The following is a 13,973-nucleotide window of genomic DNA, read 5'->3' as shown; positions in this document are numbered from 1 at the left end:
AGTTGGAATCCGGGTTGTTTCTGAATGTCAAAGTCTTGAAAATCTTGGACATTTCCAGTTAAAAAAAATCAAATCAAAGTTTAATTGTCAGTCAACCATACATGGATACAGCCGAATGAAACAGAGTTCCTCTGGGGCCAAGGTGCAAAAATACACAACACATTCAAAATAGCAAGCAAAGAAAAACAGTCATTGAATAAAACACATATATAGCCCAAGACCCTGAGCAACACGTCCATTGTGCGGCATGGCTATCAATGGCGGCAATCGAGCTTGAAAAAGGAATGCTTCTCGCGGGTCAGAGGCAGTTATTTAAAACAAGAGCTTTGCAGGCGTTAGTCCATTGTGTGGGGCCCATCAGCAGTGGCAACTGAGCTCGACGAACTAAATAAAAGTACAGAAGGGATAAGCAGAGCGGCGGCCATTGTTGGGAGTAGGCCAGACGAGTGATCTTATATTGCAATAAAAAACTAACAAAACTAGATAGATAGATAGATAATTTGTTGATCCCAAAGGAAATTACAGTGTCACAGTAACATTACAAATGCACAGATATAAATATTAGAAGAAAAGTAGAAAGAATAAAAAGCATGTTACCACAAACAGTCTAACAGGAGGGGTCATCACTTCCCCGGCCATAGGTTGACTCATTATCGAGCATAATAACCATGGGCAAGAATTACCTCATTTAGTGCTCTTTGGAACAGTGCAGTTGTCTTAGTCTATTGCTAAAAGTGCTCCTCTGTTCAGGCAAGATGGCATGCAGAGGGTGAGAAACATTGTCCAGAATTGGCAGGACATTCCATAGGGTCCTTTGTTCTACCACAGCCTTCAGTATGTCCAGTTTGGCTCCCATAACAGAATCAGCCTTTCTAATCAGTTCATTGAGCCTGTTGGCATCATCTGTGTTAATGTCATTGCCCCAGCACCCCGCTGCGTAGAAGTTTGTACTGGCAACAACAGACTGGTAGAACATATGAAGGAGAGGCCTGCGTACTCCAAAGTACCCTTCTTGTACACAGCTTCTGTGCTGGTGCTCCACGCAAGTCTGTCATCTAGATGCACTCCCCAGGTACTTGTATAACTAGCATCACAATAATGAAATAAACGAAGGTAGCGTAACCAAATTAGTGATATAATAGTCAACAAAGATATCAATTCCCCTGCTGTCTCTAACTAAACTAAAAGCTAATCTAACTAACAAGGAGAAAGCATGAATAGGTAATGTACTCATTGTTTTTACAACGCCCCAAACTACATGACAAATTACCCGAACCCAAAATAAACAGGTAACATAAAGTACAACACAGACAGACAGAAAATAGATACATGGCTCCTACAATTGCCATAAACTTTTCTGTCTTGCAGTTAAAAATGAGTAATACCACAGCAACACCACCCAAACTCATTAAAACACTAATATCATAAGATATACAGTACTGTGCAAGAGTCTTAGTCACATATATTTAGCTAGGGTGCCCACTGTAAGTCCTGCACAGTACTGTATTTGTCAATGTGGACCAGAGAGGGAGCTTGTAAATCTGGCAGAAGCAAAGCATATTGGGAATGTCGAGGGAGGGGTATGGGACGGGTGGTAGGGAAGGAGAGCCAGAGGCAGGGGTTAGCGCAGGGTAGCAGACACACCCGGTCCTGAGAAACCAAGCAAGGTCACTTGACTCCAATAATAAACTCCAGTTTATTGATTATTACAAACTATCTCGCTGGTGCTTCCCATTCCCTCCCCTCTCCTTTCCCCTTTTCTTAACCATGATTCCCCTCTCCCTGCCCTTCCTATCTCAGTCCCTAATAGAGACTCCTATCAGAATCAGGTTTATCATATATATGTGTGTTTGTATCTCAGACTTTGCGCAGTACTGTTGTTGCAGAATTAGGCCATTCAGCCTGTTGAGTATTCAATCATAGCTGACTAACTTCCCCTTCAACTCCATTTTCCTACCTTCTCCCCATAATCTTTGACACCATCGCTAATCAACAGCCTATCAACCTCTACGTTAAGTATATCTAATAACTATCCATGGCAATAAATTGCACAGATACGCCAGTCTGTAGATAAAGGAATTCCCCCATTTCTCTGTTCTACTCTGCTTTAAAGGGACGTCCTTGTACTCTGAGGCTGTGACCTCTGCCCATAGATGTTCCCAATATCGAGAACATCCTTTCCTATTCACTCTATTTATTCCTTTCACTTGCTGGTAGGTATAGCACAGAAGTTGACTTGAGTTTAAATTTTAGAAAAACTTGGAAGTTATAACTTTTTAGAAAGCAAACATTAAATGAATTTTATTGCAGAATTTGTTGATGAAGAGTGAATTAATTAGCTTTATTCTATTGAATCTTGTTGCGTTTGATGGAGCTGTGCTACTTCAGCAGTGACTTGATAGGACCTTTCCACCTTAAACATGTTGTCTCTCTTTCTGTGTGTAGATCTGCTCCAAACCAGTTACGGCTTGTGATAGGAACATCTCTGCTTCTCCCCGGAAATCAGGAATGCTGAACACTCCAGGGCCTGGAAATCAGAAATCATTTAACAGGCTACGGATCAGCAGAGGGCGAGGGAAGAGTAGGGGTAAGATGGCAATGAACATTGTGGTTAACGACGCAGCATTTGAGTGAACAAAAACACACACTGAATGAGAGACCCTTAACTATCAGCCCCAAACAAGATGAACCATGGCATCAAAAAATAATATAAATTTTCACAATGATTTTGTCTGGATTATGTTTAACTCACTGACAACTTCAAACCTGATTGCTGCAGTCAGTGAGTGTCCACGAATAAGGGCAGAGAGTTCCTTTTGGGACCATCCTACTGGAACCTCAGACAATCATTGCTCAGAAATACTTTATCTGATCTTAATCTTATTCTCCTTCAATTGCCTGTGTATGGTTATTCACTTAGAACAAGGAAAAATATATCAGCTGATGTAAATTACCTTTGCAGCTGAGTATTTCAGTTCTCAGCAGCGGCAAAACAGCTCACCAAGGAAAGAAAATTCCTGTTGAACAGTTTATGCCTTGAGCTCTATTAAATGCAGCTAATGAATGTACTTACTTACATTGAGAAAAGAAATCTGCTTGAGATGTTATGCAGAAGTTGTATAAGATGTTGGTGAGGCATAATTTGGAGTATTGTCACCTACCTACAGGAAAGATATCAATTAGATTAAAAGTGTGGAGAGAAAATTTAGAAGAATGTTGCCAGGACTTGATTTCTTGAGCTGTAGGGAAAGGTTGCATAGATTAGGACTTTATTTCCTAGAGTGTAGGAGAATGAGAAAGAGGTATATAAAATTATGAGGTAGAGATAGGGTTAATGCAAGCAGGCTTTTTCCACTGAGGTTGGGTAGGACTACAACTAGGGGTAATGGGTTAAGGGTTAAAGGTAAAATGTTTAATTTTTTAAAAAAATTTATTTGGCGATACCACTTAGGGTAGGCCCTTCTGGCCCTTCGAGCCATGCTGCCCCTGCAACGTCACAACCCCGGGACAATTCACAATAACCAATTAACCTAGCTGGTGCTTCTTTAGACTGTGAGAGGAGACCTCGGCGTCCGGGGAGAACTCACGTATTCCACGGGGGAGGACCGATAGAGACTCTATACAGAACAGCGCTGGAATTGAACTCCGAACTCTGGAACACCGCGAGCTGTTAACAGCGTCACACTGACCGCTACACTGCCATGGCTCGTTCCCTCTCTCACCACCCTGAACAAAGAAGTTTCCCCGTCAAATCATGAAGACAAGGGGTCCCAGAACAGATCCCTGCAAAAGACCATTGATCACTATTCGCCATGCTGAATATGACCCATCTACAACCACTCTTTGTCTTCTGTGGGCAAGCCAATTCTGGATCCACAAAGCAAGGTTCTCTTGGATCCCTTGCCTCCTTACTTTTTCAATAAACCTTGCATGGGGTACCTTACCAAATGCCTTGCTGAAATCCATATACACTACATCTACTGCTCTACCTTTGTCAACTATCTGAGAGCACCTTAGACAGAAAGATTGCAGTTGTTTGGGAATACAGATCACCATCCAGGGCAATTAATGACTTTGCAATAAAACAATAAATGTTCTTCCTGGCAACACTAAAAAAAAGTAACTACGTTTGCTCCACTTTTGAAAGATACCTTTGAATCTGCCCACCACCGGTACAAGTAATGTGTTTGCAGAACTTAATATCTTGCCCCTAAATTGCCACTAGATTTTTTAAATATTGGCCAGCATAGCGGTTAGCTTAATGCTATTACACCAGTGATCTGGGTTCAATTCCTGCTGTCATCTTTAAGGATTTTGTATATTCTCTTTGTGACGGTGTGGGTTTCCTCCCACATTTCAAAGATGTACAGGTCAGTAGGTTAATTGGCCACATGGTTGTATTGGGCAGCACAGGCTCATTGGGTTGGAAGGACCTGTTACCGCACTGTGTCTAAATAAAAAAATAAAACTCCAAATAAGTGAAAGTTACCTTAATTCTGTGTTAGAGACCAGCATGGGAAAGTGCCATTAGTGGTTTGGGGGGTGGGGGGGGTGCAAAAGAGTTGACCAGATAGTCACTAAGGCTACACTAGACCAGATAATTTTGAAAAAGCCGGTTTCACATAAAAACGATAGGTGTCTACGCTAGGCGTTTTTAAAAATAACTCTGTCCACATTGAAACGGATATTTCAGCGTATCCCCTCCTACTGCGCATGCACAGGACACATCTCCCGAAAACAAGTGACATGTTTGGTGAAAGACGGTGTGTATTTGTGCAGTTACAGACTAGAAAAACTTAAATGACGAGCAGCTATTGGCTCTCGTGCAGGAGGACTTAAAAGTAAAAAAAACATATACTGGAGCGTATGGAGGTAACTGACAGGGAATTCATGGACAGTATGAACCGGCTGATGATGAACATTGAAAAACAGACTAACTCTGTTGCATTAATAAAGCACCTTGTTAAATGTGTAAAACATGTCTGCATCTGTATTATCTTGTATTTCCATACAATGTTACATTAGGCTGTTACATATCTATTGTCAGAGAAGTACTTGCATAAATAGGTAAACTACCTTCATATGAGCAAGGACAGCAAACAGGGCAAAGTGAGTATACTTATTTATTCAGTAAGTTATGGGTCAAAGTATTTGGTGAGTACATTTCTAACTCTTCTGGCTTCAGTCTCGTTGTCATCTGTTCTGAAATTGTTAGATTGTGTGGGGGGATTGCGTTCAGGAAAACAATGAAATGGCTCGCTGCCGTCTGACAGTGTTTTCAGATTTCTCTGGTTACCCCATCCACACTGATCTGCCCAAGTGGGATTTTCAAAATTACACACACTGGACAGCGTTTCTGAAAAGCTCCGGTTTCGGGGGACAAAAACACAGTTTTAGTGTGGACAGAGGGTAAAAACGAAGAGAAAAAGCTTCGGTTACGGATTTACAGATTTATCCGGTAGTGTGGATGTAGCCTAAGAGGGAGATCCAAGTGCAGAAAGTGAAGGGGAGTATATGTATTGTTGGGGAATCTTTTTGGAGCTATCAGAAATTACAGAAGGTGAGGCTGCTGGAGAGGACGATGGGGATCAGAAGTACTGTATCCTTGCTCTGTTCACAGGAGATGGGGTGAGGGAAGAAGTGTGGAAAATAAATGTAGTTCACAGTGATGAAGTGGAAGCCATGATTCAGGAAGGACAAACTAATATATATCATTAGTTTTCAAATGTGATGCCTGTGGATGGTTTTTTCCCTAGATATTCTGCCTAAACTTTTGAAAACGTGATTTGGATCTCCTGGACCACGCTTTAGCTGACATTCATTTTCTTTACTTAGCTGTCTGGCTGAACTCTGAAACTTCAGCTCTGAAGAGTTTCAAGTACTACCATCATCCAGCTCATATCACATCACCTCTCTCAAAGAACAAGGTTTGCTTGCTTCCTGTCTCATCATGTAGATAATGGTGCAGTTTAATTAGCTTAAAAAAGGAGCTCCTTTCTTAATGCATTGTGCACAATCACTACTTAATAGTGATTTAATTGACAAATTTGCACAACATTAACTCTTAATAGAATTTAAATTTGATAAAGTGCATTTTAATTCCCTTTTAATAAAAGGATGTTATTTTTAAGAATTCTCTGATGGTTATTTGAATAGTAGTTTCCTTTCTACATAAAAAAATAGTGCAGACATCTGCAAACTTCAATATTTGCCCTCGTTCAAACCATCCCAGGTAAAAAAAACTGCATTGCATGGGTAATTAATTAGTGACTTTTTCATGCAATCAGATAATTTTTTGCCAGCTCTTTGAGTTGACAGATAGATTTAACATTAACATTTTTTGCAAAATTTTTCATTGGATAATTGCCTTAAATATAGTGCAGTTCCTTAAGAGCACAGAGCTTTTTCGTAGAATTTGACACAAATATAAATATACAAGATTTAGATATCCTGATCCACACTCAGTTCAGAAGGTGCTGGTAATGCAACTTAAACCTGTTTGCCAACCTTCATAAAACCTCGGAAGAATTGCCAGATCCCAACAAAATGGATGGGCCCATTTACAAAGTGGAGATCTCTCCAAAACCAGGGCTGACTGTGGCGGTCATGTTTCAAGCCATTATCAAGTGAGAAAGTGGAACTACTTCCTTTAGTCTTCTCTCCAGCATTACCCCTTATTGAAAATGTAAAAAAATACTTTGTACTTGTTTTCAAGTTGTAGGCATCAGTGACGGAGCCTCAGTTAGCAAGCGCCACGATCAAGGGAGCTTTCAAAGAGAGACTAAACTGAGACAAAGTTTATCTGTGTACGTGTAAGACCCCACGGCATACCTCAAAGGGCAGAAATTCCTTCACTCTTCTGTCATTTTTTTATCCTGCAAATTAGACAAAAGTTATCTGTGTAAGATTGCTGCATGAAAGAGGTTGCTGAGAGTAAAATGGCAACTGCTAATCCTGCATTATTAGAGTAGTAGCTATGGTTTGGCTGTAAAGCACTTTGTGGTGTCCTCTTGCACTGGTATCCCATGGAAGATGATAGTGACACTGAGGAAGTATTGGAAGAGTTCTTCTTCTTTCAAGCTTTTTGATATTCATTCATGGGATATGGACATCGCTGGAAAGGCCAATTGTCGAATCATAATTTGCCTTAACAAGTTCACTTGGCAATCATAATAAAATTCCACTGAGAGTTTTGTTTTGTGACAGTGGGTCTGGAGGTACCTATAGGGCACCTCGATTATGGATTTCCATCTCCAAAGGAAGTTAGTGAGCCAGTGTTTCTTTTATGATAATCCAGTAATTTCATGGTAACGTTAGTGTTAATCTTTCAAAAATTTCTTTGAAGTGTACTTAATTAATAATATTTAAATTCAGCAGTTACAATGGTGAGATTTAAACTTACACCTCTGGAACAATAATCCAGGCCTCTGGGTACTAATTCAGTAATTTAATGACTTTGTTAGCCTAATTAGAATGCTACACCACTTCTTCAAGTACACTGAGCCAGGCATGAAGTTATAAGACTAGAATTACATGAAGCCGTGCCCAAGTGAATTGAATTGAATTGACTTTATTACTTACGTCCTTCATATACATGAGGAGTAAAAATCTTTACGTCTCCATCTAAATGGACAATGTGCAATTTATAGTAATTTATAATAAATAGTATGTACAACAGGACAGTCAATATAACATAGAAATACAATTGTATCAGCATGAACTAATCAGTCTGACGGCCTGGTGGAAGAAGCTGTCCCGGAGCCTGTTGGTCCTGGCTTTTATGCTGCGGTACCATTTCCTGGACAGTAGCAGCTGGAACAGTTTCTGGTTGGGATGACTTGGGTCCCCAATGACCCTTTGGGCCCTTTTTACACACCTGTCTTTGTAAATGTCCTGAATAGTAGGAAGTTCACATCTACAGATGTGCTGGGCTGTCTGCACCAGTTCTGCAGAGTCCTGCGATTGAGGGAAATACTGTTCTCATACCAGGCAGTGATGCAGCCAGTGATGCTCTCAATTGTGCCCCTGAAGGAAGTTCTTAGGATTTGGGGGTCCAAATCAAACTTCTTCAACTGTCTAAGGTGAAAGAGCTGCTGTTGTGCCTTTTCCACCACACAGTCAGTATGTACAGACCACATGAGATCCTCGGGTAATGTGTATGCGGAGGAACTTAAAGCTGTTCACCCTCTCAACCCCAGATCCATTGATGTCTATAGGGGTTAGCCTGTCTCCATTTCTCCTGTAATCCACAACCAGCTCCTTTCTTTTTGTGACATTGTGGGAGAGGTTGTTTTCTTGACATGACTGTGCCAGGTTGATGACTTCCTCTCTATAGGCTGCCTTGTTATCATTTGAGATTTGGCCAATCAGTGTAGTGTCATCAGCAAATTTAATTAGCAGATTGGAGCTGTGGGTGGCAACACAGTCATGATTATACAGAGAGTAAAAGAGGGGGCTTAGGACACAGCCCTGAGGGGCACCTGTGTTGAGATCAGAGCGCCAAAGGTGAGGGATCCCACTCTTACCACCTTCCGGCAATCTGACAGGAAGTCCAGGATCCAGGCAAGGTTAAAGCCGAGGTCTCTGAGCTTCTTGTCAAGCCTGGAGGGAATTATGGTGTTGAATGCTGAACTGTAGTCCAAGAACAGCATTCTCACATAAGCATCCCTCTTCTCCAGATGTTTAAAGATGGTGTGTAGAGCAATGGCTATTGTGTCGATCGGTTGTGTCAGTAGGCGAATTGTTGGGGGTCCAGTGTGGGTGGTAGCACACTGCAGACGTGGTCCTTGACCAGCCTCTCAAAGCACTTGCTTATTAATGAGGTGAGTGTGGTTGTATTCTGTGGATGGCAGCAGCTTAATGGTCATGTTTTTATGCCAGTCTAATGGCCATATTGGAGCATAGAAGGCTGATGGATGATCTTATAGAAGTTTATAAAATTATCAGGGAATAGATAGAGCAGGTGATCAGAATTTTTTTTTCATGAGAACATGGGAGTCAAGAACTCATGGGTACAGGTTCCACGTGAGAGGGAAGATATTTAAAGGAGATCTGAGGGTTGGTGGATCTTTGAGAAGATGGGAGAGGAGGATACAGTTACAGTATTTAAAAGAAACATGGATGGGTACTTAGATAGGAAAATTATGGTGCAATATGGGCCTAATGTAAGCAAGTTGCTTAGCATGGGTAGGCATCATAGCTTACATGGTCAAGCTGGGGCAATGGGACCCGTGCCACATAGCTCTATGACTCTATCTTAAACCAGAATAGCAAACTTTCTTTTTAGATTAGAACAGTGACTCCTAATTCTCAACTCTCCAACCAGAAACATTAGCCTTGTATTCATTCTCTCAAATCCCATAAGAATTTTGCATTTTTCATTGAGTTCCCCTCTTATTCTTCTAAACTCCAGGCAGAACCTGCTTAACCTATCCTCACAAGACAAACACACCATCCCAAGAGTCCTCCCACTCATTACTGCATGTACTATATATCTTTCCTTAGGTAGGGGAGTGCTCCTGTATATAATAATCTGAGTGCAGTCTCACCAGGAATTCAGTTGCAATAGTATATGTTGACTCAAATCCCCTGTCAAGGAAGGCTAAAGAACTAGTTGTTTTCCCAAGTGCTGGCTGTACCTCCTGTACCTAATAAAGTGGCCACTGAGTGTATGTTTTTGATCTTTTGCTGTTGTAGTCCATCCAGTTCAAGGTTCGGCGTGTTACATGTCCAGGGATGTGTTCTCTGCAACACATGGTTACTTGGGTTACTGTTGTATTCCTATTAGGTTGAACCACTCTGACCATTCTCCTCTGACCTCTCATTAACGAGGCGTTTTTGCCCACAGAATTACCGCTCACTGGATGTATTTTGTCTTTTGCACTGTTCTCTTTTAACCCTCGGAAGTGAAAATCCCAGTAGTTTAAGAGATACTCAAGCCACCCCGTCTAGCACCAACTATCATTTTATAGTCAAAGTTACTTAGATCACTTTTTTTTCCCCCATTTTGATGTTAGGTCTGAACAACAACAGAACCTCTTGACTATGTCTGCATGCTTTTACATGTGTTGCTGCCATATGAGTAGTTAATTAGATATTTGCATTAATGAGGTGTACAGGGGTACCTAATAAAGTAGCCACTGAGTGTATGACTCACTGAAGGCTTTCTGCATTCTCCCTACGTTGCCACCAACTTTGTGCTAATCAGGGAAGCCTGGTGCACTGCACCCCTCTACATCACTGCCACAGCTTGTCACTTGGTATGAATTTAGATCTTAACATATTAGCTTCAATAAGTAGATTGAGAATTTTATCAAGATTTAGAATGTGTAGATGAGCAATAATCCCAGCTTCCATTCAATAGGGTGGAACTTTCCCTGGAGAAATGAAGAGAAAACAGACAACCGAAGAGAGAATCCGGTCTCAGGAAGAACACACCAATTTGTATCTCCTGGAGGAACAGCAACGACTAGCACTGGTATGATTGTTTCTTCTGACAAAGGGGTTGACACCATTAATATTGAAGCCAAGCAGAGATCCTCAGGAGATGTGGTAAAACTGAACTGCAACTGCCCTTGAAACTTGCTGTAGATTGTATTTCGCATAAGCTGAACTGGTTGCTTCGAACATAATACAACCAACCTGCCTCCTGTATCAAACATATTTTGTTGTCATTAAGTTAAGTTGTAATGATATTGGATAAAGCTGGCTCATGGTATATTTCAAGTTTTTCATTATTGTTGGACTAGTGTATACCAGAGTTGGAGAGTTGGCATTTCTTTAGTGACATGTTCAAACCTTTAGAATTGTATTTCTGATATCTCTTTCTCTTACTCTCTGCCAAAAACAGAACTGGGAATTCAAATATCTCTCCTCTGAAGCCTAAGATTTCCTGAGAACAGCAACACTGGTTCATTGTTGTTCAACTAAATTAACCTAGTCTTTCACCATATACAACTAGAAACCACAAGGGACTATGCAATTAACCGTAAATTTATCAGGTGTGAACACTAGTGTAGAAAAGTTGTGGGATGGTATGTTGCGATCCACTGGATTTTTAGCAACTACCTACCCTCCCAAAGCCTTGTGCCACATGTCCCAAGTATTTTGCATGCAATGAATGACTTTGATATGTAGTGACAGGAGTTTTGCTGAGAAACTGGCACAGCCATTGAACTACAACAATAATCACCAATTGATTTATTTTTGATGATATTGCACTTGGTAATTGGACTTTAATGGCCACAGAAAACAATGGAACTCTAATAACACGGGACTTGTGCTGCACTGAAAGAAAGGCCTAGATCATGTGCTCAAATGCAGGATTATGGTTTGAATCAATAATCTTCAGACTGAGGAGTAAATGTTTGTCAATTAGTTCAAACTGGCGTTTCTTTTAAAGATAGTAGGTCACTACTCCAGATCGGTTGATCCGAGGGCTGTAATACTGAAGTTCCCTGAAATACAGACAGATGATTTGGGAAATTGCCTTTCTACTCTCGAGGCAGTAAAACACGCACAAGTAAGAGGCAGGCTTAAAATATTTATGTGCCCACAGGAGAAGCAAGTAAGAATATATATAAAATATCCATTCACTCTAGATGAACAGTAGGAAGTAATGAATGTACCTTTTACACTCAACCATGGATCATCTATACTACATAGATTGCCTCGCTCAAACTCAAACATTGCTTACAATTCACTATAAATATTTTAGATATTTCTTTGGGCTGCTGTTTCTTCGCTCTTGCTCCCAGCTATCCCATGTGCTGAATTTTCTGATTTACTTCAAATTATCTTTTCGCATCATGTCAGTGAAATAGCTTAGGCCCTGTCAGTAACCCATCTTCTAAGCACTTCCAATGTAGTTTTAAAATTGCAAAATTCTGGCATAATACCGACAGAATTGGAAGTTATTAAATGAAGGCACTGAACCATAAAGTGTGCAATGTGACAACATCAATAAAAATGAAAGTAATTTACTGCATAAAAATAGCCCCAAACTGATATTAATTAAGATATCCACTGTCTGCTGCTTTAATAAAAATGTTCAGTCAGTGAGTAAAGGACAAAACATTTGGCCAAACGTCTCAACCATGATTCAGTTACTATTGCAAATGCTAATTACAAGCTAATAAGAAATGCTCATTTGAAGCCTTTCCAATACCAAGAATCTTTACAATTAATGAGAATAAGGAGCTTTGAAAAAAATAGGCGTGGCCTTCTTGATTACACATCTAAAGCAATAATTAAAGCTGCTTTCCTATTTCCACACAGGTGCCTGGATGTTGCACAAAGCTGTTCAGGCACATTTAATGGTCCAAATATAACTTCTTAAAAAATACTAAGTATGGAATTCAGGTGTCTTGTGATTAGTGTCTGGATAATTTATTTGCCAGCACTGTCTTGAATAAATGCTCAGTTGTTGTCTGTAAAGATTGAGAATCTGTTTGTTAAAGTGGTTAAATAATGACAATGAATTCAGGGTCCTGAATAAAGTCTGTAAATGATATTCGACAACTGACGTGTAACTCCATTAAAGATCATTGACCAAAAGATCCCTACCTTTCTTATGCCATGGAGCATAAAGCAACCCTGGGTTGGGAATTCCTGCCACAGAGGGTTCGTTATGAGCTCTTATTATTTCCTCTGTGGCATGGGACATCATAGGACAGAAGTGTATCTGCTGATGCAAGCATACAGGGCTCGTGCAGGGCTTCCACCCAAAATGTTAAATATTTCTTGCCTTCCACAGATGCTGCTTGGCCTGCTGAGTTCTTCCAACTGTCTGTCGTGGTCATCTCTTGTAGTTGGTGCTCGCGATATGGCCTCATCTACATCGGAGAAGTCTGAAGCAGATTAGGGGGCTGCACTCTGTCCACTGTAGAAAGCAGGATCTCCCAGTGGCTTCCCAGTTTTACTTCCCATTCCCATACTGACTTGTCTGACCATGGCCTCCACTACAGTCCTGATGAGGCCAAACTCAGGTTGCAGAAGCGACAGCAAATATTATATCTGATAACCTGATGGCATGGGCATAGGTTTCTCTCATTTCTAGTAATCGCTCCCTCCTGTTTCCTTTCCATCATCTGTCTTATTTCCTCTCTCCATTCTGGTTACCCTCTCACCTCTGCAGCTTATCATCAGTAAGTCAAAGGAGATGATGATGGACTTTAGGAAGACTAAGCCTGCACTGCTCCCTTTTACTTTTGATGGTGAAGACCTACAAACGCCGGGCAGTGCTCCTAAATGACGGACTTCAGTGGAGCACCAACACAGAGGCTGTGTCAAAGACGGGCCGGAGTCACCTATACTTCCTGAGGAGACTGAAGTCCTTTGGAGTATCTGGGCCTCTCCTTCACACGGTCTACCAGTCTGTTGTCGCCAGTACAATCTTTTATGCAGTGGTCTGCTGGGGCAATGGCATCAACACAGGTGATGCCAACAGGCTCAATAAACTGATTAGAAAGGCTGATTCTGTTATAGAAGTCAAACTGAACACACTGGAGGTTGTGATAGAACAAAGGAGCCTAGGGAAATTCCTGGCAGTTCTGGACAATGTTTCTCGCACTCTGCAAGCCACCTTGGCTGAACAGAGGAACACTTTTAGTAAAAGACTAAGACAACTGCATTGCTCCAAAGAGCACTATACGAGGTTATTTTTACCTTCGTCCATAAGGCTCTATCGTGATGACTCCTCCTGTTAGACTGTTTGAGGTAACCTATTTTTTATTCTTTTTTACTTCTCTTCTAATAATTGTATATTTGTAATGCTACTGTGACACTGTAATTTCTTTTGGGATCAATAAAGTATCTCTCTTATCCTCCCCCACCTTATGACCTGCCCATCACTTCTGATTTCATACCACCTTCCCTTTATTCCACAGTCAACTATCCTCTTGTATTAGATTTCTACTACCTCTTCCAGCTTCTTACATCATCCCTCTTTCCCCACCCACCTAACTTTCCCCTCA

The 13,973-nt window shown here is 40.9% G+C and overlaps 1 protein-coding gene across 7 annotated transcripts in view; it reads left to right on the top strand.

Annotated features, from left to right (window-relative positions):
• The window catches only part of LOC132382540 (serine/threonine-protein kinase Nek8-like), a 117,335-nt gene that overhangs the window by 86,220 nt on the left and 17,142 nt on the right, over positions 1-13,973 (top strand). For 4 of the 7 annotated variants that reach the window (XM_059952845.1, XM_059952843.1, XM_059952841.1 and 1 more), the window contains 3 exons: positions 2,446-2,587; positions 5,836-5,927; positions 10,364-10,477. In XM_059952845.1, the coding sequence (XP_059808828.1) occupies positions 2,446-2,587; positions 5,836-5,927; positions 10,364-10,477 (348 nt within the window). Of the gene's footprint in view, positions 1-2,445; positions 2,588-5,835; positions 5,928-10,363; positions 10,478-12,754; positions 13,717-13,973 lie in introns of all 7 variants that reach the window. The other 3 variants (XR_009508383.1, XR_009508384.1, XM_059952844.1) reach the window with 3 other exon arrangements.

Source organism: Hypanus sabinus, chromosome 28 (genome assembly GCF_030144855.1).
Source record: "Hypanus sabinus isolate sHypSab1 chromosome 28, sHypSab1.hap1, whole genome shotgun sequence".
NCBI lineage: Eukaryota > Metazoa > Chordata > Chondrichthyes > Myliobatiformes > Dasyatidae > Hypanus > Hypanus sabinus.
This window is presented reverse-complemented; position numbering and strand designations above follow the sequence as displayed.